Source organism: Physeter macrocephalus, chromosome 18 (assembly GCF_002837175.3).
Source record: "Physeter macrocephalus isolate SW-GA chromosome 18, ASM283717v5, whole genome shotgun sequence".
Taxonomy (NCBI): domain Eukaryota; kingdom Metazoa; phylum Chordata; class Mammalia; order Artiodactyla; family Physeteridae; genus Physeter; species Physeter macrocephalus.
The window spans coordinates 76,841,971-76,868,774 of NC_041231.1; the positions used below are offsets into that span (position 1 = coordinate 76,841,971).

The window sequence follows — 26,804 nt, forward strand, 5'->3', positions numbered from 1 at the left end:
GGTACCTGTCCTTGCACCAGCCCACCTTCTCACCTCTTATTCACGCACCTCATTCCTCTGCCCATGCCTCCACAACACCCTCCAAGCTCCTGCCTCACCTCCAGACCTTGAACACCAGCCCCACCCCAAATGATATAGGATACCCACCCCTTCCTGGCAGGGCCCGTGTACCTCCCAGCCTAATCACCCGCGTTGACTTCTCCGGGGTAGCTGCTCAGTACCCAAGAAGGAATACTCCCCTGAGGACTAGATCCCTGCCCCTATGTTCTGTCCAAATACCACCCACACACCCTTTCTCTGTGTTCTGATCTGGATCCCAGTCCCTGCCCCAGAAAAGAAACCGAATTTTCCCCTTCTAACTGCATTCTTAAGAGTCTAGAATTTTCTTTTTTTCTTCCTAAGGCCTCTCCCAAGTGCTGTGACTGAATGTCCCCCTCAGCTCTACAGCTCACCATAAGGGAGGGCGCCCCTTCCCCCTTACAGTAAGGGCTGATGACTGCAGTAACCTCTGCTCTCTGGTCTCACCCCCCAGCCTGCATGGGAGCCCTCTGACAGATGCGGGGCTGGCCTTGCTGAATCCAGCTCTGGCCCTCCACCCTGCCCTCGTGGCTCTGGACCTGGGGGACTGCATGCTGGGTGATGAAGCCATCAACCTCATCTGTGGCCTCCTCCCTCCTGATGGGGCCAAGTCTGGTGAGCAGGGCTCTGCTGAGGGCATGGACTAGTGTGGCCTTCATGTAAAGCTCAGTGCAGAGGGTAGGGGGCATGGCCCAGAGATGAGGGCTCTGTGTGGGTGAGAATGTTTTTCGAATCCTCTTAGGAGGGAGAAGGATTGGGAGCTGAGCAGGATGGAGACTCAGGAATCCAGGCTGCAGCGGGCAGGAAGGGCATGGGTCGCTAATGTCCCTGGAGCTCTGTGGAGGAGGTGGGGTAGCTCTCAGTCACTAGAGATACCCCAGAGATCCCCAGGTGGGGGATGGGCTTGAGAAAGGCCTGACCCTCTCCATCCTGGCTTCTCGCTATGATGCTGCCCAGGCTTGAAGGAGCTGACGCTGAGCGCCAACCCTGGCATCACCCCTAAGGGCTGGAGCCGCCTCGCCATTGCCGTGGCCCACAGCTCCCAGGTCCGCGTCCTCAATCTGGACTACAACCCCCTGGGTGAGGCTCAAGAAAGCCCCCTTTGATTCTCACCACCTCTCACCCCTGTCCAAGAACCTGGGACCATCAGTTGCCATGGTAACCAGCACACTGGCGGAGGAAAGAAGAAGGGGGGTTCTGGGTGGAAGTAGAGGAGCCACTTGTGTTGAGGACCAGATGACCAACAGGTAGATCAGAGCATCCATCACCACCCCTGGGCCTGGCTTGCTTCATCCATTCACTCATCAGTCACAATGCTCCCCTCCTGGCCACCTACCAATTGCCAACGTTTCCTGGCCTGGGGGTGGAGTCTAAGGTTGTCAGGGCAATGGGGAGGCTGTGGGGAGAAAGGGTTAGCAGGCCGTTGAATGCTGGTGAGTGTGTGCACGTGTACTATCTCCCCAGGTGACCATGTGGCAGCGATGCTGGCTGTAGCTGTGGCCTCTAGCCGCACCTTAGAGGTCCTAGACTTGGAGGGTACAGGGCTCACCAACCAGTCAGCTCAGGTGAGAAGTCTTCATGTTTGGGGATGGGCCAGGGGTTGAGGTTAGCCAGTGTGTCCGTGGACATACTGAAGGGGTGGCAGGTTGGAGTCAGGAGCTGCTTTAACGGTGTTCATCCTTTTCCGGACTCTTCCCCACCGCAGACCCTGCTGGACATGGTGGAAAATTACCCCACAGCTTTGCGGAGTCTGGTGTTGGCTGAGAACAGCATTAGCCCGGAGCTGCAGCAGCAGATCTGTGACCTCCTCTCTGAGGGGGAGGAGGAGGAGGAGGTGGCAGGAGGGGCTGGCGACACGCAGGAACGAGAGAGAGGGCGGGAGCCTGCTGCCCACCAGAGGGGCAGTAGCTCCTGGATGTGCCCCAGTGGTAAGAGCTGCAAGGGTTGATCAGAGCCAGGTCTGAAAGAGGCTTGGGACCAGGGAGAGTGGGTGTGAGAAACTTAGGCCACTTCTATTTGTGGTCCCCAGCGGAGGAATGCATGGTGGTCTGAACACCTCTCTGCCCTTCCACAGATCCCAGCTCTCAGATGGTGCTAATGACGTCAGGACTAGGGGACAGTCTGTTGGCTGAGACGGAGATGTGACTCTCCATTCAGGCTTCTGCGCGTCATTACATTTGTATCTCCAGCACTTTGCCCCAGATGTCAGGGTCAGGCCCTGGGGCTTAGGAGGGTGGTGGGGGGGGTGTGTGCCTGGGGCTCTGGCAGCTCCTGGCAGCATGGGGGGAGGCTCTGGAAGCTGTGACTAAACAAAATCGTTGGGGGCACTGGAACCCAAGGCAATGCCTCTGGACTTGTTGGCAGCTCTGGCTGCAGCCCGCTGGCTCGGAAGAGATTTTATGTACTCGACAACCTGGCGTGTGGCTCTGGTCACTGGGGGCTGGCAGCGAGGGAGGAATTGGAATTACCACTAGACATCACTAGGGGGCAGTGCCACCCCACGGCCCAAGCTCCAGGCAGCGTCCACTGGCCCCAAATGTCTCAAACAAACAGGTCTGGCTCAGGTCTCTGACTTACAGGACCTGGGGTTCTGGGGTGACCCCCTACACAGGCCCTGTAAGGATCATAACTGAGGTAAAGAGCCCCCCCCCCCAGCTGGGCTGGACCCTACCTCAAGGAGAGACTCAGGGGCCCTGCCAGGGTTACTTGAGGTACACCCTCTCCCACCACCTGATGCTCCGTGCCCAGGGAAGCCCCAGGCAGAGCAGTGGTAGGGGGGAGTCAACAGCAAAGACTAGGACGTGATTAGGACTGGGAATACTCAAGAATAGGGAGAATAAAGGCAGAAGGAAGGTCATTAATAGACAAATTAGGCCATACCAGTAAAATAGTTTTATTTAATTTTAAAATAGTTATTGATGTGAAAATTTCCCAAAGCTGGGAGTTAACAGTCTAGAGCCAAGGTTGGGAGTGGGACCAGGATTCACCTAGAACCCAGCTTGAGGCCCCTGAATCCCACCCTCTACTCCCTTCCAGAGGGAGGAAGGAAACAGCTGAAGGGAGCCCTGAGTCAGTCCTCTCCCTCATCCCCCCGAGGGCCTGCTGTGCCAGGGCCCTGAAGGCAACAGCTCGTGCAGAGGATTTGGGGGGAGAGGGAAACAGGTGAAAACTGAAATTAGAGGTTAATAATCCCAATGACCCTCCTCCCCCCACCCCCCCACCAGATAAAAATAGAAAACTGGTGGATATGAGAGGAGGATGGAGGATAAACACTGATGTAATAAACCCCTCAGCTCCCCAGAACAGATCAATTTGGGCCGACTGGAAGAAAGGTCATGAGCCCCAGCTGCATGTTACCTTTGGAGAATAAATATTCCAGGAGGGAAAAACCATGAGGCAAGCTGGTACCAGTTAGTCAGTGCAGCCGAAAGGCCTGGTGTAGCCTGACCCTATCTGCACAGGAAGCAGAAGCCAAGGGCTTGGGCTAGGTGGGGACCCTGAGCTGCGAGCATTGGGGCACCTTGCAGTCCCCGTGCAGCAGTGGCAGGAAGGCAAGCAGGGCCCTAGTTGAGCAGGTTGCCCTGCTCCTGGGCCTGGGTCAGGCTGTCCTTGCGGTGCAGGTGGTGCACCCCCATCCTCTTGGGACTGCGCTGGGGGCGGCTGGAGCTGGGGAGTGCCCAGGCCCTGCCCTCAGTGCGAGGAGTGCCAGGCCCCTCCTCTGTGCCACAATCACTGGGCAGCAGGCTCTGGCGCTCTTCCTCGGGGCTGATGGGCAGGTTCAGCTGTTCCTCTTCCTCCTCCCTGGGAAAGCCAGGGTCAGCTTCTGTTGGCAGCAAAAGCCCACTTTCACCGGGTGGGGAAGAAGGCGCCTGCACCTCCTCATCTCCGCCAGCGGGACCGAGAGCAAAGTGGCGCTGCAGTTCAGGGAGCGCGTCACATCCAAAGGCTGTGCGCTGGGCCACGGCGGCCGGGGGCGGAGTGCGGTCCACAAACGCCCGCTGCCAGCTGGCCAGCAGGTCCTCCTCGGAGCTGGTGGAGCTGGCCAGGGCACTGAGCCCCGGCGGGGCGGGGCTGGGCTGGTGCTGCGGGGAGGCCTGGGCCGAGGCAGGGCTGCTGGGCACTGGGCTGGGGCGGGCTCGCTCACTGCCCTCCTCCACCAGGCTCAGGGAGATGGCCTGGCGGGTGGCGTAAGTGCAGTTGGGCAGGGGGCTGTTGCGGGGAATTCGCACCTTATCCTCAGAGAATTCTATCACCTTGCGGCCAGGATACAGCGGGTGGGGCGGAGACGGGGTGGGATAGGGGCTCAGCTTCTCAAAGGCTGGCAGGGACATCTCCTCCTCTGGGGAGCCCCCCGCGGTGCCCAGAGAGCAGCACTCCCCGTTGGGTTGGGGGACGGGGCTTCCCGGAGCTGGGCAGCTGGCTGGGTCACCTGGGTCACTCCCACTCATATCCACGTGCACAAAGACATCCTCAGCCAGGGGGTGCCCGGCGCTGCCTGACTGGGCCGAATTGAGCAGAAGAGACTCCGGCTTCTCCAACACACGGGCAATGACCGAGGTGGGCACCACAGCCCCTGGGGCCAGGCTGGGGGCAGGCCCTGGGCTGGTAGCCTCCTGACCACTGTGCAGATGTTTCCGAACCATGTCCTGTAGCTCACAGGGCAGCTGGGGTAAAGGAGCGAGAGAAGGGAAGAGAGACATGAATGAGCCCAGCCTAAGACAGCTTGCTTCAAGGCAAATATGACAGCTGCCACATGTAAGGCCCCCCGTGTGCTGGGCACTTTGCTATCACCTGTTCTCGCAGCACACAAAGGTATATCCTCATTTCACAGATAAATTGAGGCTCGGTAGTGGTAAAATAAGTTGAAGCTTTTGATTAACACAGGATCTGAACCCAGAACTGGTGCTAAGGCCCACATGCTCTCAAACGTCTAACGTGCCCATCTCAGCGGTAGATTCTGCCCAAACCAGACACAAGCTTGAGAAGCCTTAGAAATACCTCCACTCCTTCTGTAGGCCCCATCAACCTTGAGCCTGAGCGCTGGGGTCTAGAGTTTGCCCCTTGGAGCAAGAGGCCCTCTCAATTATTCTTATGGCCCATACCTCTGGCAATGCCCTCCTTCCTGCATGGGATCCGGAAATTGAGATCCTCTCTCCCTGTCTCTGTTCCAGAAATACCAACAGGGCCAGTCCCCGCTCTGCCCCTAGTGATGGGCCCCTGACAGCATGCAGGACACCAACCAGTGGCTGAGCTGACTGGCTTCAGAGGACACAGGGAGGCGAGGGGAAGGCAAAGCAGAAAGCAGGGAGCTGAAGGTATGAGGACAGGACAGAGAAAGGTGTAGAAACTGGAGTTGGAGGGGTCCTAAAAAGGGCAGACGGGCATTGGCAGGGAGAGTGCTCCACTCACATCAGCGAACTTGTGGTTACGGAAGTGAGACTTGTTGCACTTCAGGAGCTGCACAGCCAGGTTGCAGTCCAGCCGGTACCGCTCCTGCAGACACAGACGCGGTTCAGAGCCCGGCACAGCCCAGGGGAGCAGGGTAGGGCCGGGACATGGCAGCACAGGCAGGGAGGCCCCCGAGGTGACCGTACATTGAGCTCCTCCAGCTTGTTGATGGTGTTCCTGGCGTCCAGCAGCTTGTTGGTCAGCTCCACGATCTCCCAGTCCAGTGTCTTCCTGTCCATCTCAGCCTTCTTGATCTGAGGCACAAGACTCACAGTGAACCCAGCCCACACCCCAGCCAGCCCTTTCTCCCCTCCCCTCCCCTCCCCCTCTCCCCGGCCCAGAGACACAGGAAGCCACAGGTGCTAGGGCAGCCAAGGCACACAGAGACAGACGATGGACAGACAGAAGGAGACCAGACACCTCTCCTGCAGTCCAGGCTGGCTGTGGGGAGGAGGCTCTCTGAGCATGACTGACAGCTGCCCAGGCCAAGACAGAGCAGTCTAAGAGCTGCCCGGCCCTGGAGGGCACTCAAGGGGGCTCTACACACCAGGCGAGGCAGCTGGTACCTGAGAGGCAAGAACTGTGCAAACCCAGGGGCTGAAGCCGATGCTGCCTGTGGCTGTTTCCAGGATCAGGTTGGGAAGCGGGAGGAGGTGGGGAGTGGGGCTGCGTGGCGGCTGGGGGCACCTGTGAGATTATCTAGTTGAGCAGGGAGGGAGCTGCAGGCTCAGAAGCAGTCTTCTGATCTTCAGCTCATGGACTGGATCCACAGGCCCCCTTCTCCCAAATGGCTGGGGCTTGCTGCCCACTGCAGCCAAGAAGCTGTGAGCATTCAGTGGTGACATCAATCAGTAACTCTGCCCAAGCCAAGAACAGGCTCCCCAGCTGTCCCCCAGGAGGGAGGCACTGACTGCTGAACAGGCCTCACATGAGGAAGAGGAAAGGAGTGGGCAGAGGGCAATGGCCGGGCCCCAGCAATCCCAGATCTCAGCTGAGGAGGAGGCGAGGGCAAGGGAGAAAACACACAAACTCAGACGCAACTGCAAAAATCCAGCTGTGGCTAAGAGAGGCCTGAGAGGAGAGTGCGGCAGCAACGGTGGCAGCATGAGGGAAGACGAGGAGAGAAGAGAAACAGTGTGAGCGTTAAGACAGTCCAGACTCTCACAGCACACTGCGGGCCCCTCCCCACCACGGCCCACCCCCTCCCCGAGCCCAGGGCAGGATGGCAGTCCCCTGGCAAGTCCCAGCCCCTGCTATCCTGTGAGCACAGTGCCAGCCAAGCTGCCCTCCTGGACAGATTACCAGCGTGTGCAGCTTGTCCTCTAGCTCCTGGTTGGTCCTCTGGGAAGCCGTGTAGCTGTGCTGCAGCCTGTAGAGGGACACAAGGCAGACCCCTGGATGAAGATCCTGTTCTTCAGAACCTGCTCATCCCTCCTTCATAAGGGATCTTGGGCAAGCGCCCCTCCCAGAACTTCAGTTTTCGCATCAGAATCAGATGATCTCTGAAGCCTCTCCGGGGTAACCTCCTGTGAACAGGGAGATGCGTGCATGTGTGTCCCGGCCCCTCGTTCCCACACCTGCGGAACTTGTCCTTAAATTTGTCCAGCTCCTCACGGCTCTGGCCCAGCTCCAGCTCCAGGCAGTCCTGCCCAATCTCCAGCTCGCGCTCCAGGGCCTCAGTGCGCCTGGTGGCCGAGGCCAGGCGTCGGCGAAGCTCCTCATTCTCCTGCTGCAAAAGCCTGGTAGGGTGAGGGGTCAAGGGCAGAGGGGCATCAGAGATAGAAGGGCCACCCTAGAGTTCCAGGATGGATTCAAGAAGGAAGGAGTAGGGGTGACGTGAGAACAGGTAGCTGTGGGCAGGGGACTCCTTGAGATTCAGCCTGAGTCTGGGGCAGCGTATCCCATAGGCCTGCTGGCCCTAAGATCACAGCTTGGCTGGGAGGGGCAGAGGGGATGGGAGAGGACAGTCTGCCCACCTCACTGCAGAAGAACGAGAAGACAGAATTACAGGGGCTACAGTTCCCAGTCTGTCTCTGGTTACAGCCCAAGCCAGCTGGCCAGCAAGCCCCCAGCTCCAGTTTCCCCACTGCACAATCAGGCTGCTCCATTATTCATCTCTTAGAAACCCAGCCCAGTGCTGCCCTCCTCTGCAGAGGCCTCATGTAGCTGATAGAAAGGGCTGCGGGCAGGCAGCTGGTATAGGAGGGCCAGGAGCTGGGGAAGGGAGCTTTGGCAAGAGCAGGCCCCTCAGAGCCATCCACCTCCTTGATGCCAGGTCCTCTTGGAGCCCATGGAAGAAACCTCTTTTTCCAGAAGGAATATCCAAAACTTCAAGCCTCCTCCCAGAGTCCCTAAAACACCCCACCCCAACCTTTACCTCTACCTAATCCAAGGAAAAGCCCAAATGAAACAACAGCCTCGCCTGCAGCTAAGAGGGACAGAGTTGAGGCAGGGCAGGCTCTCGGGCAGCAGATACTCACTTCATCCTCTCCGCGTCAGTCAGGGGCTCCTGGGCACAAAAGAACAGAAGCTTGAGGCTCAGCGCTAGACCACTGGCCTCCTGCTTGCTCCCCACCCCCTCCAAATAGCCCTGGAAACGGTCATGTCTGAAGCCCAGAGCCTCTCAGCAGAAGTGGGCTGCAGGGCCCCGCAGAAAGAGGCAATGCAGTAACACCTGGACCAGCCTACTCTCTCCCATGCCAACCAGATTCCAACCCTCACCCTTACCCACACTAGCTCCAACCCCTCTTAATCCTAGAGCCAACTGCAAATGAGTCCTCCCAGGGCTAAAGAGAGCCTCTCAGCTGTTCACTGGGCTCCTAGTGGGCCCTGCAGGCACAGCCAAGACTTTCCAAAGAAGTGATGAAGCCAGGCGAGCTAGAGTAGGGTTCTGAGCTCTGCCAAAGCCCTTCTGGCCCCCAGGGCAGAATGAGACCCTCACAGAGGCTCGGGAGGCACAAGCACGTGGGGGAAGGAGAGCCTCTGGGCTAAACCTGACTGAGACAAGTAAAGCGTCTTCTGCTTTCACCCTCCTGCCGCATCCTCCTCAAGCCTCCTCATTGGTCACAAGCCAGAGCTCAGCCAACCGCAAAGCAGAGCAGACCTGTGCTATGACAGGAGGGAAATGTCAAGCAGCATTTGATTGGCCTGACTGCTTCAGGATGCCAATCACAGGCAGGACAATGAGGTGGGGGGCTCAGACCATGGACTTGGGAGCCACTGACACCTGGATTGATCCTGTTGTACCATACACTGGTTATGTTAATCTTGCTGAACCCTAGTGGCCTCATCTACAAAACCAGGGGAATGCCCAGTGGGTGGCACCTAGCACACTATCTGGCCTTTTAATTTAATGTTTCCTGAACTGAAAATGGGCAAGTCATGGATGGCATTTCTGCCGTGAATGTGACCAGAGTGGGCCATGGTATGCCTGATGCTCGGCACGTGCTGGCCAGCTCTCACGTTCTTTAAATGTGTTTCACGCGCTGCAACAGGATAGAGACACGGAAGCAAAATGAATAAACTGCAGCACTCGTTCCCTCCTGCAGTAAGCTAAACGAGGGAGGAAAACCGATCTGGAGAATGCTTTGCAGTTGCCTGAAGAAGCCCTCCTAAGAATCTAATGCAGTTCCGAGCAGGGAGCATGTATTTGATAAGTGTCAGCCAGACAAAGGAAAGCTGGAGGAGGGCCTGACTTTCAGGGACAGCAAAGAACAGCTAGTCCGGGGGAAGTCGCTGGAGCACTGCTTCCTAATGGCCCCCAGAGGGGCTGCAAGTTGGATGGCTCTGCTCCACCAGTGGAGGACCAGAGTCCTGGCCTCCGGGCAGGTTAGCACCCCTCTGTCGGGTGGGCTGCCTCCTGCACGAAAAACAATACTATATGGGATCACTTCTACTAAGCTACATGTCCTGGACACATGGATGTGTGTCACAGCTATCCCCTGAGTCTACATGGCCCCCACCAGCACTGCTGCAACTGAGAGCCCAAGTGTGTACCAGCAATGCCACACCCTCACCCCAACTGGTGGGACCAGATGTGCCCTCAGGACAGCCAGAACCCCGCCTCAGGGGCCTGCATCTGCCAGCCGGGGCAGGGGCACCACTCTTGCTGACCTCCTGCTCGAGCTGGGAGCCAGGAACTTCCAGCCGCAGCTCCCGATGCTCGGGTGGTGCCTTCCGGTAGGGTTTCTTAGCAGGGGCTGCACTGGTCATTCTGGGAGGTGAGAGCTCCTCAACCTGCTGAGGGGAACAAGGAAGGAGGCTCAGAAATGTGGCAAGAGGCCTCTGAACTGAGAAAAAAAGAGGACATGTAGGAGCCACCAGGCAGGCAGACAGGCCTGGGCTGCTGCTGGGGTCATTCGAAGGGCTGGACTCTAGTGTGTCAGTGCCCATGGGTCAGGGACGTGCTGGATGGCGGCCCGGGTCCAGGGAGAACAGATGAGAGTAAGCCAGGGTCCAGGGACTGGGTGCAGGGAGTATGGATTGGGCCCGAGAAGCGGCCCACCCCTTGCCCCTGTGGGCTTGGAAAGCAGCCTCAGAGAAAAAGCTGCTCTCCAAGCACCAGTTTCCTCAACTCTAAACTGGGTTGAGAATGGCACCAATTTCATAGGGTTGTTATAACGATTATGTAAAGCACTAACAACAGTAGCTGGCACTCAGGAAATGTTCGATAAATGTTAGCTTTAAAGAAAATCGTAACCAGAAAGTAAGGGTTTGAGATGTGTTCCCAACCTGAGCTCCTCCAGGGGGTCACCAAGCTTAAGGGCCCTGAAGGTCAAGCCTCTCTGGCCTCCACCACTCTTTTCACCAGCCCCCACCAAGAGAGGCTGCCTGCTGCCACCTCACCTGCCAGCCTCCCCAGGAGGGAACCCAGTGGGGGGCGCAGGCCTCACCAGGAACATACCGTCCGTCTGTCGGCAGCTCTCTCTGTTCCGCTGTCCGGGAGTCAGCCCTCGGCTCTCCGCATCCCACAGCCCCGCCACTTCCTCTAGCCAATAGCTCCTGAAACCAGAGAAGGGAAGAAAGTGGAAACCAGGTGTCAGCCGCCTGTCTGTCAGTACCCACCAGGGAGAGCTGGACAAGAGTGGAAGCACTGGGCTCCCCATGAAAGCTCTGTCCAGGCCCAGAGGAGACACATGTGTGTCTGTGTGTGTGTGTTCATGGTCTCGGCTGTGTGTTCGTGGTCACATGCCTGATTCCGGGATAGGTCTGGTCCTGTCTTGTCCCTATCCTACCTCACATCTGTCCTGTTCATCTCCCGGGCCTCTCAGAGTCTAGAAACAACTAAGAGATTTGGGGAACATGGGTTGCAGAAGAGAACACCAGGAAAAAGTCTAATAGAGGCCCAAGAAGATGCTGGGAAAAAAAGCTCCTAGCAATGTTTCCAGAAGGAGCCCAAACACCTAGTTCTGTGAACAATGGTGGTGAACAGACTGTGTGATGAGGAGGGGTAGGTCCAGGAGAAAATCAGAAAAAGGAGCATTTTAGAGCAATGATGGTTCTCAACCAGGGTGATTTTGGTCTCCCCCTGCCCCCTCCTCCCCCCACCCCTGATATCTGGCAAACGTCTGAAGACATTTTTGGTTGTCACACCAGGGGTGGGTGGTACTGGCATCTAGTGGGTAGAGGCCAGGGGTGCTGCTAAACATCCTATAAGGCACAATACAGCCTCCCACGACAAAGAATTATCAGCACAAAATGTCGATAGTGCCTAGGCTGCAAAACCCTGTGTAGAAAGCCCCAGTCTGGAAAGCTGAGACGCCTGGCTTCTGGGCTCATTGCTGCGTCTGACACACAGTGTGGCCCTGGGTAAGTCCCTTCCTCCCTGGATAAATCTGTCATCTGCACAGAGGTGGCTGGACTGAGTGACCTCTGAGGTCCCCTCCAGGTTCTTGGGGTTCTGACCTCTCCCCCACCTGTAATGAGCTGGGCTGCAGCACAGGGGCAGCAGCCACCACAGGGACCAATGGAGGCAGTAACCTCAGGTGGCCTTCTGGGCATAAACAATCTTGCGGCCGCCATCCACCTCACCAGAGCTGGGGCTGAGGGAAGCCTTGCGGGGTAAAGCGTGTGTTCCTGCTGCTGGGACATGCCCTGGCCATGACTCCTGTCACATTCCAACAGGGCCTGAGGCAGGAAGCACAGTGAGGGGGCGGGGAGGGCAGGAAGCAGGAGTGGCCTCCCTCCTCTGTCTGGGCAGCCTGGCCTCTGGCGTGTGGTTCTGGGGCTTGGCAGCAGGCACGAGCCGCCACCCCAGCCCTTTGATAGTGAGGCAGAGCGGGTCCCCACAGGGCACTTGCAGCAGGCCGTGTCGGGCTGACTCCACGCGCAGGAATCCGGGCAGGCCTGAAGGGACAGCACATTCCTGAGGCGTAGTCACCCCTACAGGTTCCCCAGGGCTACCCTTCTGGTGGGACCCTGGGTGGGAGCTCCTCTGGCCCAGGAGAAAGGCCCAGAAAGTCCCAAGCCAGCCTGGGCACCTGGGTTCTGATCGTCAGGGGATCTCAGCGTGGGGGTATATATGAGTTACAAAAGGGGAAAGAGCCAGAGCCGCAGGAGTAAGAGATACAGGTAGCCAAGAGCTCCCAGGAAATCCAAAGCTGGCCTCTGCCTTCTCCCCTTCTCTGCGGAGAAGCCAGGTCCCTCCTCCCTTCTCCATCTGCTACCCACTCAGCTGAGTAGCCCTTTCTCCTTCCAGGCCCCTTTATATACCCCCTCTATTCTCAGCCTCTTGTCTTCCCTACTCCTGCCAATGCCCACACTGTCCTCTAGGTACTGGGACACCTGTGTGGGTGGTGGGTGGGCAGGGAGGACACTGACAGGCCCAGGTAACTGGTCATTCTACCTGTGAGGAGAGAGAGCAGTCTCACTCCATACCCTGCTGGCCCAGCTCTAGCCATCACATGTCCTACAAGCTCATCCTGCCTCATCTTGACCTCACGGCCCCACAGCACATATTCCCAGGGCTTTCATGGCAAGATAATCTGGCTTGCTGAGGGGACAGACAGTGTGGATGTGGCTGGCAGTGAGATGGATCGTAAGTGCAGGCTCGGACTATGGGATGAACGGTAGTGGTGATGGGAGGTTCTCTCTCCCAGCCAGAGAAAACTCTTTTCATACGTGTCAGAGTCACAGGGAGGGAAATGACTCCCAACTGGGGAAGCAGAAGACAATGTCCACTAGCGAGATAGTCCACCAGGGAGCCTGTAGTGGTCCCAACACAAGTCCACAAGGAAAAGTCTGTGCCGCCCCTGCCCCATGTCCATAAATTCCAGTGCTTGTTGATGCCCTGGCTCCAACTCCTGAGATCTGCTAAGCGCCCCAGATCCAGCCCATAGGGGACCACAATTCCAGCACTGAACAGGGACTCGATGTGCCTGGCAGGCTGCTGTCCCTGAATGAAAGCACTGCAGGGAAGGTCAGACCCAGGAGTGAGAGCAATGCCAGGTGCACTACAGAACAAAGTGAGAAGCAGCTGGACAGCAGGACCACAAGCTGGGAGAAGAGGAAAGATGAGCTGGAAGGCAGCAGAGTGGTCCCTCCAGGAAGACCCAGCTACTAGATGCAGCCTCCACTGGCCAGATCCCCTTCACCTCAAGATTCCCAGGTTGCTTTGGAGTGTTGCAGCCCAAGGAGGACTCCCAATCCCATGTCAAGAAGAAGAGGCCCCCAGGGAAAGCTGGACAACTCAGAATGTGCCATGGGCCACAAGGAGCAAACAAGGCCTTTTGGGTCCTCTTAGCCTCTGGATGCTGAGCTGGCTCCAGGGCACCTCTAAGAAAAGAGTCTTCTAGAAGTTCTAGAAATTGACAGGGAAGGATCCCACTCCCATCCCTCACCACAAACTATCTGAGCTTCAAGGAATTGGAGGCAGATGACTCAGGATGTGGGGTACCAGATCACATGCTGGGTTTGTACTACAAGAACAGCTGTGCTCTGGGAGAAAGGCTGAAGCCTAAGTTAAAACCCCTGGCTGACCCAGTCTGGTCTGCAGCTCCTCGGGCTGGACCTGCAGGCACTGCTGAGGAAGACACCCAGAGCAGCAGTAAACCCTCCCCATCTCATGGAGGTGAGGTGAGAAAGGAAAGCAGCTCTCCTCACTGCCCCCACCCCACCTAACTCCTCCTCCTCCTTCCTCCTCTGCATAGTATTCATTCTTCAGTTACTCAGAATCAGTTCAGAGGACAGACTCAACCCCCTATCTGCTGGGGCAGAGGCGGGGTTGGGGGGGGTGATAGCTTCGTAATTGCCATGTTGCAATCTGCCAGTCGGCTCAGGCCGCCTGTTACCGCCTGCCCCGCGTGAAATACCTTCTCCCTGATTACAGCCCACGGGGCACGATTAGCTGCCTCCAGAGAACAAAGTCTACTTTCATTAGAAATGGGACTCGGCACGCACAGCGAACCTGCACTGTGAACCCACTGAACAGCTGAGCAGAGCGTGTATCAGAGACAGATACAAGGAGCAATGTGCACCAGGAGCTGGCTGAGCAGTGTCCTTTAATCAAAGGACAAAACATCTGCCAAGCATCTCTCTCGAACCAGGAGATGGGACTCCTACCCACTCCCCTTTGTGGATACGGAGAGTGTGGGTATGTGACCTGGGGCCTCCATCGAGGTCAGGGATGACGCTGCTGGAGGCGAAGTAGGATAAGGAGAAACCTCTTCAGAATTCAGATTATCTCCAAACCACTATCCTCTCTCCCACTCCCTGCAAACATCCACAGAGGCAACAGCAAAGGGTTTAATTCCAAGAGCCAAGGATGCCCTGTTACTTCCCTCTGCCATCCTTTCTGTGGGTCTGCCCAAGGGCAAAGTCACTGGTGCAGGAGAGGAAGGGAGGTCCCAGCATCCAGCTTTCTCTCTGCTCAGGGCTCAGAGCCTACCCCCTCAACACTGGCCCAACAGAGGGAGACAGGATTGAATCCAAAATAGGTGTGGCTCTTTGGCTTTTCAAACTCTGCCCTCCCCCACTAGAGGTCTCCTCTAGCTCCCAAGTTCTGCACTGCCCCGTCCACCGGCCCAGTTCAGCTGCCTGCCCAGAGACACCGCCTGCTTCCCCAGCTCCCCACATCACCCACACTCTCTTCAAGAAATTAGGGCCCCAACAGTTCCTCTGGGCTCAGACCATTTCTGAACTTACTAATGTCTCTCTGCTCCCAGCCGTCACTGAATCAAGCAAGTGAAGGACCTCAAGGGGCCAATGAACCCAACCTTCTGAATCAGGGAAGGCACACACCTCACAAAAACCATTAAAGCTCTTCTTTTGTAATTCACCCAAAGAAAGTCAAATGGACGTTAGCAATCACTGCTGCTTTTAAAATGAAAGGAAAACGGCCCCTTTTCTGAATACTCCAGCTGTGCTGTATGGTGCCTTAACCCAGCAGGATATAAATAAATAATAAAAACAAATATGGGCCCTTCCTGAAGCCCCTAATCAACCGCTAAACAGGAACATCTAATCACAGGGACTAGCGCCTCCCCTGCGGAAATCGTCCTCAGCTGTGAGCCCTGATGTAGTCTCTGAACACTACAGGCCTGGAGGAAGCTGCACCTCTCAGGGCAGGACATACTCCTGCCGTACATATCTAGCTGCTTCTCAAGCCTCTGAAATTCAGGCTCTGCCTCCAGCTGAGGCCCAAGAAACACAAACTACCACCCTACAATGGCCAGCCCTATAACCAGCAGGAGCCCCTGAGATTGCCCACAAGGACCACCCCCCGCACCCCAATCAGTATGGCTCCTCTCCACCTCGACTGTCAGTGAACAGCCGCACAGTGAGCCGATCCTACCAAAGCAGGCTGGGTTCAGCCTTTCCCACACCGGGCCCCCAGTTTCCGGCACAGCTGTTCCTGAGATACCTGAGCAAAGCCCTCAGCGATGCTGGGCGCGTGGCAGGCAAGCAGCCAGCAGAGCACAGGTGGGGCCCAGGCAGGCTCTGCTCTGGGCTGATGACAAGGCTGGAAGATGCCAGTCTGTGCCCAGACCAGCCCTGCTGCCCCTCCCCCAGGCAGGCCTGTCATCCCTCGGGGCAAGTTCAAACTCACCCTCTTGGGGCATGCTGCCTGTGGCCCTGACCTGGCCCCCTGCCCACTCTAAGCAGAACAGACTGACAGGTTTTTAAAAGCCAGAATGGGTGGGAATTATTGTGCCCCAAAGTCATCGTGAGGCCTCAGAACTAATGCTGGTGACCTGTGAGAGCTCACCTGGATCCCCACCTGAGCAAATACCTCAAGTCTATCCACCTGGCCTCTCATTCAAGCAAACACTTGACAGGAACAAAGGGGCTGAAGACTACTGATGATGACGATCCAAGCAAACCAACCCCCACCCAAAGGGAGGGCCAAGGAATCCCCAGGATCATAACCAGCACTTGACCTTAGTCCCCATGCCCTCTCCTAAGGAAGGGCAAAGTGAGGGTGGCCCTGAATCAGCCCTCCACTCCACACCCCTTCTGCTCTCCTGGTCACAGCCAAGCCACAAACCCCTCCAGCTTGCTACCTCCCTACTCAGGGTCCCTACACATCCACGCAGCACCTACCCCCTCTCTCATTTACACACTTACACCTCATGGTCGCAGGCAGCTCCCTGCCATCTCCCTCCTGGCTCAAGGGAAACAGAATCTACTTAGAGGACCTCCAGGTCTCAAGTTTCCCCATCCAGCCCACCCCACACTGCACTGCCTCCAGAGGCTGGAGACAGTGTCTGTCTACAGAGTTACCCATGCAGAACACCAGGGAGCCCCGAGCAATCGGCCTTCCTGCTACCTCTGGACCCCCCTTCTCCTTTCCAAGCCTGGAGGGAGGTGGGAGCTTGTCGGGGGCTTCTTCATGGCAAGCTGAGGCCAAGGCCTCTCCTAGGCCCACTGTGGAGTCCAAAGCCAGGTCCTTCCCCCTCTGGCTGAGCCGCCCTTCCCAGCTCTTTCTGGTTAAAGTCCACCTGAAGCTCCAGACGTGGAAGGCGGTGGGGGGACTAACTCCACCCACCCCACCTCCCAGAGCCAAGGTCGCCAATGGGAGCTACACCTCAGATGGGTACCTGCTTCTGGGCTCCAGCTTTCAGTTTAAGTAGTTTCACTCTTCTGCGCAGGCAATTTCCCACAGCCAGGCCAAGGTTTTTCCTCAACCTCCCCACCCCCAAGAAGAACCTGCAATTGATCCTAAATTCAGTTCGTACCCTGGGATGAGAATAATGGCGACAGCATCTTCCCCCTTTTTTTTTTGGCCCCACCACAGGCCTTGTAGGATCTTAGTCCCCGGACCAGGGACTAAACCCAGGCCACGGCAGTGAAAGCGCCGAGTCCTAACCACTGGACCACCAGGGAATCCCCACTATTGATAAAGGGAGGAAACTATCCGGTCTAGCAGAAAATTCCCTTCCTACTCTCGTTCCATCTGTCTCTGAGGCGTGAAACCAACAGTATGGTAACTGAGGGATGTTCTCAAACTCCATGGTGCTAAAAGCAGATTAAACAGAAATGCTAACCATTCTGTTTTAAGGAAGAACTGATTGGCATGGTACTAACTGAAGGGAGAAGGAGGGGCAGAGTCCAGCAGCAGGCTGGCAGATGGGCAGGTGCCCATGCACAGCCCCACCCACAGCAAGGAGACTGGGAAAATGGAGGGTACCCAGTAGTAAGGACAAGCGAACAGAGGAGATGGCATGATGTAAGCAAAGGGGAGAAGGCACAGGCCAGGGGGAGGAAGGGAGAAGAGAGGCATGGCTGGCAGCACCCTCAGGGCAGGTTAGCTGGCCCAGGTCAGACTCACAGGGTTAGTGTCTTCTCCCCAACCAGCCAGCTCTCCTGGTTAGCACGGTTAGCGACAGACTCATGGCAGACGCCCTCCAGGCACTCCATACAAACAGACAGCTTGGTTTGTGAGCAGCCCAACTCCGGAGCTGCAAAGAGAGAGCAGAAGGATTGCCAAGCTGCAGGATGCCTGAGGGTACACACTGCACTCTCCTGACAGGGACACTCACCCAGACTTACCACCAGACCCTCAGGGGCTTTCTCCACTCTGGAAAGCATGCCTCGTGAAAGTATAGCACTCCCCCTGCCAAGCAGTGAGCCCAGCTCATGACCCCGGGGATGGTCAACAGAAAGAGAGGACTGCCGTTGTGGAACGGGGCACTGCTACCAGGGGGAAGCTTCCCTGTGTCACCTATTCCCGGAACATTGCTGCCAGGCTGCACCAGAGCCCTGAAAGCTGCTTGTAAGAACAAAGCTACCCACAGCTGCAGCTGCCACCTAGCCCAGGCCTGTGCCAGCAGGGTTCACCCCACCACCTCCCACAGGCTCCGAGGAAAGGGGCTGGGAGAGAACTGGCCCAGGGACTGGAGGCTGCAACAAGAGCTGCATGGAAAGCCCAGTACAATGGGGCAGTGTGCACCCCAGCCAGCTGGGCCAGTCAAAGGAACGGGTGACACACTGCCACCTTTCAGTTTCTGAAAGGGCCAGGGAATGATGCTTCCCAGTGAGCTGGCCCCAGAGGAACCCACAGAGCAAGGATAAGGGCTATGCTACAGCCAGGCTCCCCAGACCCTGAGAGGGACTACCTCAGCCCCTCAGAATGAGCAATGCCCAGAAAGGCTAGAGTTCCCACACAGCTAGCCCAAGGAACACTCTTTCCTGAAGCCTCCAGAACCACCTAGGGGAAGTGACACACCCCAGCTTAGAGATCTCAAGGCAAATGTGCCACAGCAGTGGAGTCCCAGAGACCCCCACCCAAGATGTGACCCCTGGGTCAGCAGGACAGGAAAGCCCTTCTGTCTGAAAGGCCTGCAGATGATGAGATGACTCGGGGAAGGAAGGGGAGAACAGAGACGACCCTGGCCCCACATATGGGCCTGGCCTTCTCCCAAGCCCAGGCCAACAATAAACAGAGGCAGGAGAAGCCTCCGACAGGCTTCCCAACTGCCTCCTCACTAGGCTCCCTGCATCGCTCTGACAGCCCCAGAGGTCAAAAGGCCATGAAGGGTGAGATAACCATCTAGCAGAGAAGATGACAACTCTTCCTGTGGGCTCTGACCTCTTCGCTGGACTGGCAAGGAAGCACGGCCACGGGCAGGCTACCTTCCGAAACCTCACCACACACACACACAAATAAACAGACAAACACCAGCTGGGTCTGGTTTGCTTTTGAAAGGTAGAGCAGCAAGTGACCTGGCTAATCCAAGGTTTCAGGAACTAAAGGAGACTCTCTCTGCACTAAAACAGGGGTTGAGAAATCAGGTAAGTCTACTCCCTTCCCAGCTAAAGATGAAAGAGGAGTGAAGGAGAGAAACACGTGAGGGGAGAGTGTTAATGCCCGCATCACACTTGCACCCATCCTGGTTCCCACTCAAGGGCACTCCTGCCAGAAAATTTAATCCCAGAATAAAAGACAATCCCTCAGAGATAAGCAGGGTGCCTGCTGTGGCAAGAGCCTCTAGGAAAGCTGTTCCATCCTCCCAAGGAGCCAGCCCCCAGGAACGCACCAGGCTGGGCAGGAGGCTGCAACCAGGCTCCTCAAAGGCTCCAACAGGGAGGGACTCACTCACATCCCCACCCCCCGGGGGTTAAATGTTAGGAGGGCAGAGCAAGCTGAAGAACAGTATGTATTACTATCGAGTTTTGTTTATTTTACAGGCGATACACGATGGGGAATGTCTGGAAGGACACAAAAATGATTAGAAGGAAACATGATAAACGGTTAACAGTAGTTCCCTATCTTTGGGAAAGGGCTTAGACAGGAGCAGTGGGGGAAGAAAGGAAAGGTCTTTTTACTTTACTTTTAATTTTGTATATTTTTCTGTATGGTTGGTATTTTAAACGAGGACATACATTATGTTTATGATGAAAACATACAGTTCCTCATCAAACGGACAAAATCCCTCCATCTGTACTGTGCTTTACCATTCTGGAAGTGCTTTCCCTTCCATTATATTTCCTTTGATCCTTATAGCCTAGTGAGGCCCACAGAACAAGTGGAGTTCTCCCATTTTGAAGCGACAGAGAGGACAAGTGACTTGCCCAAGGCCACAGACACACTGGGACAGAACCCTCCATATCCAATTCCAGTGCAAAGCCTGGAAAGATGTCTTCTCCAGAGAGCCACAGGAAAGCGACAACAATTCTGCCCCAATGTAAAGACCCTCAAAGACTTCTGAGATTGAATTCCCCACTTGGCTTACCTGGGAAGGTGCAAAGAGGCCACTGCTCAGTACCCAAGGCAATAAGCACAGAGTTCTATCCCTCTGGCTGGCTGAGTGGAAGCACAGGGCTCTCGGGTCTAGGCTGACTTCCCCAAAAGCAGTCCCTACCCTCAGGGAGATCCCTGCCACAGTTTACTGTGAGAGCACAGAAGCTCTTCACAAATAGGAGATCATGTCCTTTATAGATTCCAAATGTCACCTAGTAGACAGCTGGCACTTATATGAGATAGACCAAACAAAGTTCTCACTCTTCTACTCATGGACTCAGTCCCTCTGAAGCCTAAAAGCACACAACACAATCCAGTCCAGCTGGCTCACCCAATCTCCTCTCAAATCTGCTTAACATACAATGCAGCTTATTACTCCTGCCAAGATGCCATCAGGAAGATGTGCCACATTGCAGTGTGTATCCCACACTGAGGGATGAGGGGTAGAGCCCGGAGAAAACTCCTTCAATCCACTTCTGCCTGCTGGTTTCATCCTTTTAGCTCATCTAGGCACTAACAAGGCTGTAGTAAGTCCTGGTTGTGAGCATGGAGCCCACCAAGACAGGACCAGTGATACAAAAGAAAAGCAAGCAGGTTACAGTGGGCACTAAACGGAGTTTAATGAATAACAAAGAGGATGCCAGCAGCCAAAGACTTTTTAGAAGATGCTAATTAAGCAAGAAAATACACCTGTATGTACTTCGATTCCTCTTTTAACTCCTTCCTACTGGCTTAGGGATGTGTGATTAGATCATAAGGCTGAAAAGGGAGACAGCTGAAGCCAAGCACCTGCAAGATCATTTAACCACATTAACTCAACCCTGGAAAATAATTAGTAATGCGATTGTTAATACTATCACCATTTGTTTATGCAGGACCTTCCTTCCTGAGGGTTCAAAAAGCTTTGCCAGATAGATCTTATCTGCTTTAGTCTAAGGAAGGACTGGGTTGGGTCACACAGGAACCAGAATTGCTCAGCACCTACTATGTACAGTCTAAACGCTCAGCCTTCAATAAATGACCTTGCCCCTAAGAAGAGAGAAGATCTTGCCCCTAGATTGGGAGAGACAGGTTAACTGCCCCCCTGCATCATAGTGTGATGAGTGCTCTGAGAGCAAAGAGGAGAGGCACCTGGCTGGGGCAGGGGTTTAAGGACCAGACAAAAAGGTTGCCCTCCCGAGAACCCAGACAAATCTTCGTCTGATTGTAAACTCACACTGGAGCACCACCCGGCATTATACAATTAAGAGGTCTAGACTTCTGGAAACAAATTCCTTTGGTGTTTGTTCAGAACTGGTGCCCAAAGAACTACTCCCATCAACGACACCAAAAACAAAAAGGCAAAGAATGAACAGCGACCCTCAGCTTCCAACCCCATTTCTGGGGAGCACCTGAGTTAAGCCTGTTCTGTGACACAAGAAGATCATCGAAGCCGTAAGAAAACTGGGACAAGAAGTCTGGCTTCCTCAATGCCTAGATGTGTTCCATCAGCTTCACCCAACATTTTTCAGTCTATAAAACGCCGGGGAACATGGATCATCAAACACGCCATCCAGTCATCCCCAGCCTTAACTACTGCATTGACCAAAAAGTTCGTTCGGGTGTTTCTGTACCATCTTACAAATCCACCACCTACCCACCCCCACCTGTACCCACCAAGGTCATCACCAATCTCACATGCATGTCACAGTCCATCAGACGAGTTGTTTCAACATAACAGATGGGGAGAAGGATCAACAATCTCATTTTGCACACTGATGCTGTACCCAATCTCACCATTTTTGTTGCTTCATCACAAAAAAAGGAGACTCTCTCAATTTTACTCCCATCTCAAAAATGTTCCTGGCTACCTGGCAAAAATCAAAAGGCTTAGTCTACCTTGAATAAAAACAAAGCCTTTTCTTAACCATGAGTTTTCCAAAGTGGGATTCATTCATTTAACAAATATTTACTGAATATCCTTCATATGCCAGGCATCTTGCTACAGGCTGTGTACTCATTATCTCTAATGCTCAATACTCTTGCAAAAAAGGTAATGTCACCTTCATTTTATAGGGGACAAGACCAGTGATCCTACTGGTTAAGCAACGTTCCAAAGTCGCACAGCTGGTAAGGGGCAGAGTTGGGATTAAAACCCAGCTCCAAAATCAGACTCTATCTACCACATTGCTCACCCCACTTCCAACTCCCCTCACCCCCACCCTCCCAGTCTCCCCTATCTCCCCAGCCCCCATGATCAGGGAGAGTCCCTCCTCTACAGGGGGTCAGCTCAGTGAAAGAGACAGACAGGTAAACAAAGGACTCACCACACAACATGGTAAGTGCCAGGACAGGTTCAAAGTGCTGTGGGGACCAAAAGGAAGAAAGGAAAGCAGGGAAGTCTTCTCATCGGAGGAGACAGAGAAGCTGGGTCTCCGGGGATGAGCAGAGCTTCAGAGACAGAGGTGAGCATTATGGAGAGAGTGAAGTGCACAAGCAAGAAGAAAAAAGTAAGCAGATGTCTAGAAAGGTTCAGGAACAGTAGGAAACTCAGGAGCAAGGAAATACAGGACAAATGAAGCAGAGTGGCAGCAACTCAGGCCAGAGGGTTGAGTTTGGGCCAGAGTGCTTTTTGCATACCAGGTTAAAGAGCGTGGACTTTATCCCAAACAAGGGAGAAACCATGGCCTTTCTAAGGGAAGAGACATTGGTTTTTTTAATAGGAAAATAATTTTTACAGCAGCAGGGTAGAGTAGGGAGAGACTGCCCACATTTCATTCATCCATACGCACCACAGCATTATAAAGCACCTCTTATGTGCCCTGCACTATCCTAAATGCTAGAATACGATAGTGAGTAAGACAGTATCTGTTCTCAAGACACTTAGAGTCTTGTGAGAGTCAGACAAGTAAACAGGAAATTACAATGCAGCCTAAGTGCTAAAATAGAAGCACAGAAGGACAGTAAAGGGCGGTGGGATCCCAAAGGAAGGGGCATTTAAACTGAGACCACAAGAGCAATAAGAAAGGTAAAGGGAGTCTGGAATGTCTGCATTCCAGACAGCACGACCAGCTTGTGCAAAGGCCCAGAAGCTACAGAGAATGAGATAAATTTAAAGAGCTGTTAAGAGGCTGAATCCAGGTGAAGAAATGAAGACCCAGTTTACCCACAGGTCCTTGGCACTCAAAATATGGTGGCGAGAAGGAGGTGAAGGGATTCGATTCAAAGATAATACATGAATATGGGGTGTTATGAGAAGAAACTGATTTAGACAACAACAAAAAGAAAATGCTAAAGGGGGAGAATCGGCTCAAAATCTATCAGCCTTCACCCTGAAGTTCAATCATTTGCTAAAATGTGACCTGAATCTAGAAACTCTGAGGACTTCTACCAAAACACAAAGGTGTACTCTACGGAGATAACACGTTTCAGCACGCTGACTGAAGCGCGAGTCAAGATAAAGCACATTATCCTGAGATACATGGCTCCTCTATTGATGGAGGAGGCGAGCAGAGACTCAAAGATGCTGTCTAACTCTCAAAATCACACATGCCACAACAGACAGAAAAGTTCATCACAGGGCTGCGTCAGAATTCCCAGGGCAAACCCAAGGTCCTGAGCCCCCGACACCAGGCGCGTGCCTACCCTGATGGCAGAATGTTGAGTCATTTACTGAAGAAAAAGATGGACCCCGAGGGTGTGTTAAATAGACAGGACATGACTCAGAAGGAGGGGAAGAGTAAGTCTTAAATACAGGGCAAAGGAAAGCCAGTCAATCAATCCTTGGGTACACCTCTGCCCCAAGGCTGCACACGGGTCTCCTGCCTGGTAAAAGGAAAGAGACCTGGGCTCGGCAACAGGGCCTTCCTCAACAACATAAGCTTCAGCAGAAGCACATTTATTTTCCACTTTCCTCTCACGTTAGAGGGAGGGAGCTGTTTAAAATGCCACATTTTTTCCCCTGTGTAGTTTGCTACTTGCTATTTTTAAAAGAAAGATGCATCCAGGCCATCTATGAGTTTAACACTATGGCTACTTCAACTGTTCATGTCAGTAATCATTGTCAGATTGAGCCTTTTATTTACGTCTACATTAACTAACACACACCCCCACACCTTTAATGCACGCTAAGAATGGATCCCAATGTAACTCTGTCTGCTCACCCAACCCAGCCCAAGGTTTTCCAAAGCACAGTCACCAAGTTGAATCACAAAGAGAGAGTCCAGATTTGGCTAACATGGCACCAGGTGCTCCCTCACCAATCCCTGCATCAGTTATTATCTCTGAGAAGAAGGAGAGAGCTGAGAGGAAGAGCTCAGCTCCTAAAACATTTTTTAAACAAACAAAAAATATTTTACTACAATATGGGTATACATCTAACCATCATTATAAGCAAACGAGATACACACTGCCAGTAGGCATATTTAAAAGTTAACTTCATACCAAATGCAAAAAAAAAAGGCTCAACTGCTGAAGCCAGATTGCCTGGGTTCAAATCCCAGCTCTGCCACTTACTAGCTAGGTGACATTGAGCAAATTACTTAACCATTCTGCACCTCTATTTACTCATCTGTAAGATGGGGATGCTAACAGTATTAAATTACTTAATACAGGTAAGGCACTTACAATAGTGCCAAGCACATAGAATGTGCTCAATAAGCACTATTATTATTATTATCACTCAACTGCAAATTAGATAATTCTGCAGCCTCACAGCTTCAAACCGGAAATCACTGGCATTTAAACATCACTTTAAATAGCTTAACGAGGATATTCTCACTACATACAAAATCTATACTATCCAAAAGCTGTGCCTCTTCTCCTTAACATCAGGATAGCAGCTCAAACCAGTACAGGTCCTCCACAGAGAGACACCAAGTTCAATCATGAAGCAGAAATTAGTGCTGAGATCTGAGTAGCATAATAACAACAAATACATATTGCGTGTCAGGCACTGTTCTAAATACATTAATATACTGACTTATTTGACCCTCACACAACCCTATGATATAGGTACTCTTACCAACCCCATTTGATTGATGAGAAAGCTGCGGCATAGTGAGCTGTGCAATTTCTAAAGGTCACAGAGCTACAGATGGCAAAGTGCAGATTTGAATAGGCAATCTGGCTCCAGTCAGTGCTCTTAATCTCTATGTGCGCTCACCACACTGTCCTTGCTGACCGCAATTTCCTAGGGACATCCACAAATTGTTCGCAGAAAGAGAAGTTTCTCAACCTTCTAGAAATGAAGTCACAGCTAAATAACACCAGTTCTTCAGATACGGAAGCTAGTCTAGTGACAGTGATTCGGGCTGGTCTTCCTGGAGCAAGCCTTTTGCGGGCAGGGATGGGGAGGGTGTGGGGAGCAGGAGATGGTTAGTGCGGAGTCCTAGATCAAACCAGACTTGCCAGTCCAATCATGGAGCAGATGCTGGCCCTGAAACAGGCTCCAGTAAGAAGCATGCGCCCAACTCTGGCTTGGGCATAACCACAGGGCATCAAAGGAAGTGAGGACCATATTCACAGCACTCTGTAGCTCCAGACCCCTTCTCTTTTCTCCAACCCCAAGTCCACTATCTCTCAAGCCATGCTTAGTTTTGCTAATGAAACTGATTTTTTTTAAATGTGGTTTGATGGGAAGAATATAAAGGAAGAGAAGAAAACTACCAGAAGAGAAAGGGGCAAGTTTTACAATCCTTTCCTTCCATCACCACACTGGTCCAGGTTGTAAAGCAGCTCTCCAAAATCAGGTGTCTCAGGGACAGAATGATGTGAAAAATGTTCGCAGAGCTTTACCCCAGTCAGCTTGACCTCTTACCATAAACTGACCTGGGTTTCTCCTCCCTAATCCCAACCTGCCTCCCGCCCTCCTCTGACCCCACCTACCCACCAAATCCACACCCCCAAAGAACACTAACGAGCCCTTCTTACCAAAAGAAACAATCAAAAGAGACAGACATGCTGCAAGAGTGAATTCAGGAACTGGTGACAGCAGGTACCTAAATGGTTAGTGAACACCACCAGAAATTTGTTTTCTTATGACTCCCCACCATCTGTCACCCACAAATCTCCACTTCCGGAAGGATACCAAACTGAAGATGTGATGGGGAGATCAAAGAAAATACAGTGAGCATGAATGCACTGCTTGTGACTGGGATGTGTTCAAATACTTTCAGCCTGATCTCTACGCTCTTGCCCACGTTCGCCTGCACAGGTGAAGGCATACACGGCTCAATTCTACACCCAACTCTCAAAAATCAGCGTGAGATCTAAGCAGAACATTAACTTAGGGACCACAGGCAAAGGGCAGCCTCTATAGAAGAGTGCCCTTCTCAGATTAAATAATTTTCAGCATCACTCGTAGCCCATGCATCCTGCTCCGCTCCCAGGGAGCATGCCAGCCTGTCACCGGAGGCCACCTTACCCGCTCTGGGGTTGAGCTGGGGCAAGTCGCTACCTCTTCTTCTTTCCAAGTATTGTGATTTCTTCCAGTCCCTGGGGCCCCTGAGTCTTCCGCTGAAATTGGGGCAGATGCTGCTATAAGAACTGTGAAAAGGCTGATCTAAGTCTAGAAGAGGGTCATTTGATTGGCTTTAGTTCCCTCTTTCCAAACCTACCCAACATCCTTCAGGTCTCTCTTCCCCACTTCCCTACTCTCCTCCTCCACGGAAAAGACCCCTTTCCTCTCCCACCGGCCTGGTACGGTCGGGCCTCCGCCCCACACTCCAGGCTTTTTACTCTCCGCTAAGAAGTTCCGCTCCAGTTCGTGACTCTGCTTCTCCGGGGCTGCATACCTACTTCTGGTTCCCCCGCCTCGAAAACCCTCCCCCAGGGCTACCACTGGAATCTAGGCCCCCTCCCCTCCATTCCTATCGCCTTTTTTCTCTCCGCCTCCAACCTTCCACCACTCCATTTCCTCTTCTTAACCCCGGTGCTAGTCCTTCCTCCGCCCCAACTCCATGTTGGTGTCCCCATGATCCCCTACAAGTCTAAACTCCCGGCCCGACTACTCCAATCCCACAACAAACTTTCTGCCGCTGCCCACTCCCTTCAGACCGCCATCTTGCCGCAGGGCAGGCCGGGTAGTGGTCACGGCCGCGGGAATCCCCACGCACTAGGC

The 26,804-nt window shown here is 53.8% G+C and overlaps 2 protein-coding genes across 10 annotated transcripts; one reads left to right on the forward strand and one right to left on the reverse strand.

Annotated features, from left to right (window-relative positions):
• Positions 1 to 538: 538 nt before the first annotated feature.
• Positions 539 to 2,317, forward strand: LRRC73 (leucine rich repeat containing 73). Its single transcript, XM_028479736.1, has 5 exons — positions 539 to 693; positions 1,036 to 1,158; positions 1,543 to 1,643; positions 1,784 to 2,006; positions 2,153 to 2,317. Exons 1-5 carry the CDS (start codon positions 630 to 632, stop codon positions 2,221 to 2,223), a joined length of 582 nt encoding a protein of 193 aa, XP_028335537.1. The 5' UTR covers positions 539 to 629; the 3' UTR covers positions 2,224 to 2,317.
• A 630-nt stretch (positions 2,318 to 2,947) lies between these two features.
• On the reverse strand, positions 2,948 to 26,773 carry TJAP1 (tight junction associated protein 1). Of its 9 annotated transcripts, none has more exons than XM_055079966.1 (12): positions 26,713 to 26,773; positions 26,109 to 26,200; positions 17,294 to 17,423; positions 10,430 to 10,527; positions 9,640 to 9,762; positions 8,007 to 8,035; positions 7,104 to 7,265; positions 6,829 to 6,895; positions 6,568 to 6,597; positions 5,673 to 5,780; positions 5,488 to 5,571; positions 2,948 to 4,742 (listed from the first exon to the last, which is right to left on the reverse strand). In XM_055079966.1, exons 5-12 carry the CDS (start codon positions 9,736 to 9,738, stop codon positions 3,642 to 3,644), a joined length of 1,680 nt encoding a protein of 559 aa, XP_054935941.1. In that variant the 5' UTR covers positions 9,739 to 9,762; positions 10,430 to 10,527; positions 17,294 to 17,423; positions 26,109 to 26,200; positions 26,713 to 26,773; the 3' UTR covers positions 2,948 to 3,641. The 9 variants fall into 9 exon arrangements, with proteins under 9 accessions (XP_054935941.1, XP_028335411.1, XP_028335410.1 ...); XM_028479610.1 differs by having other exon boundaries at positions 9,640 to 9,765; XM_028479609.1 differs by lacking the exon at positions 17,294 to 17,423.
• Between the last annotated feature and the right edge of the window lie 31 nt (positions 26,774 to 26,804).

Coding starts and splice junctions, on each gene's coding strand:
- LRRC73 (XM_028479736.1), top strand. CDS start 630: ATGCTGGGTGATGAAGCCATCAACCTCATCTGTGGCCTCCTCCCTCCT. Junction 1,159..1,542: donor TCTGGACTACAACCCCCTGG/GTGAGGCTCAAG, acceptor CTATCTCCCCAG/GTGACCATGTGGCAGCGATG. Junction 2,007..2,152: donor CTCCTGGATGTGCCCCAGTG/GTAAGAGCTGCA, acceptor GCCCTTCCACAG/ATCCCAGCTCTCAGATGGTG.
- TJAP1 (XM_028479609.1), bottom strand. CDS start 9,738: ATGACCAGTGCAGCCCCTGCTAAGAAACCCTACCGGAAGGCACCACCC. Junction 8,036..9,639: donor GCTCCCAGCTCGAGCAGGAG/GTCAGCAAGAGT, acceptor TTTTGTGCCCAG/GAGCCCCTGACTGACGCGGA. Junction 6,598..6,828: donor AGGACAAGCTGCACACGCTG/GTAATCTGTCCA, acceptor CTCTCCTCTCAG/GCCTCTCTTAGCCACAGCTG.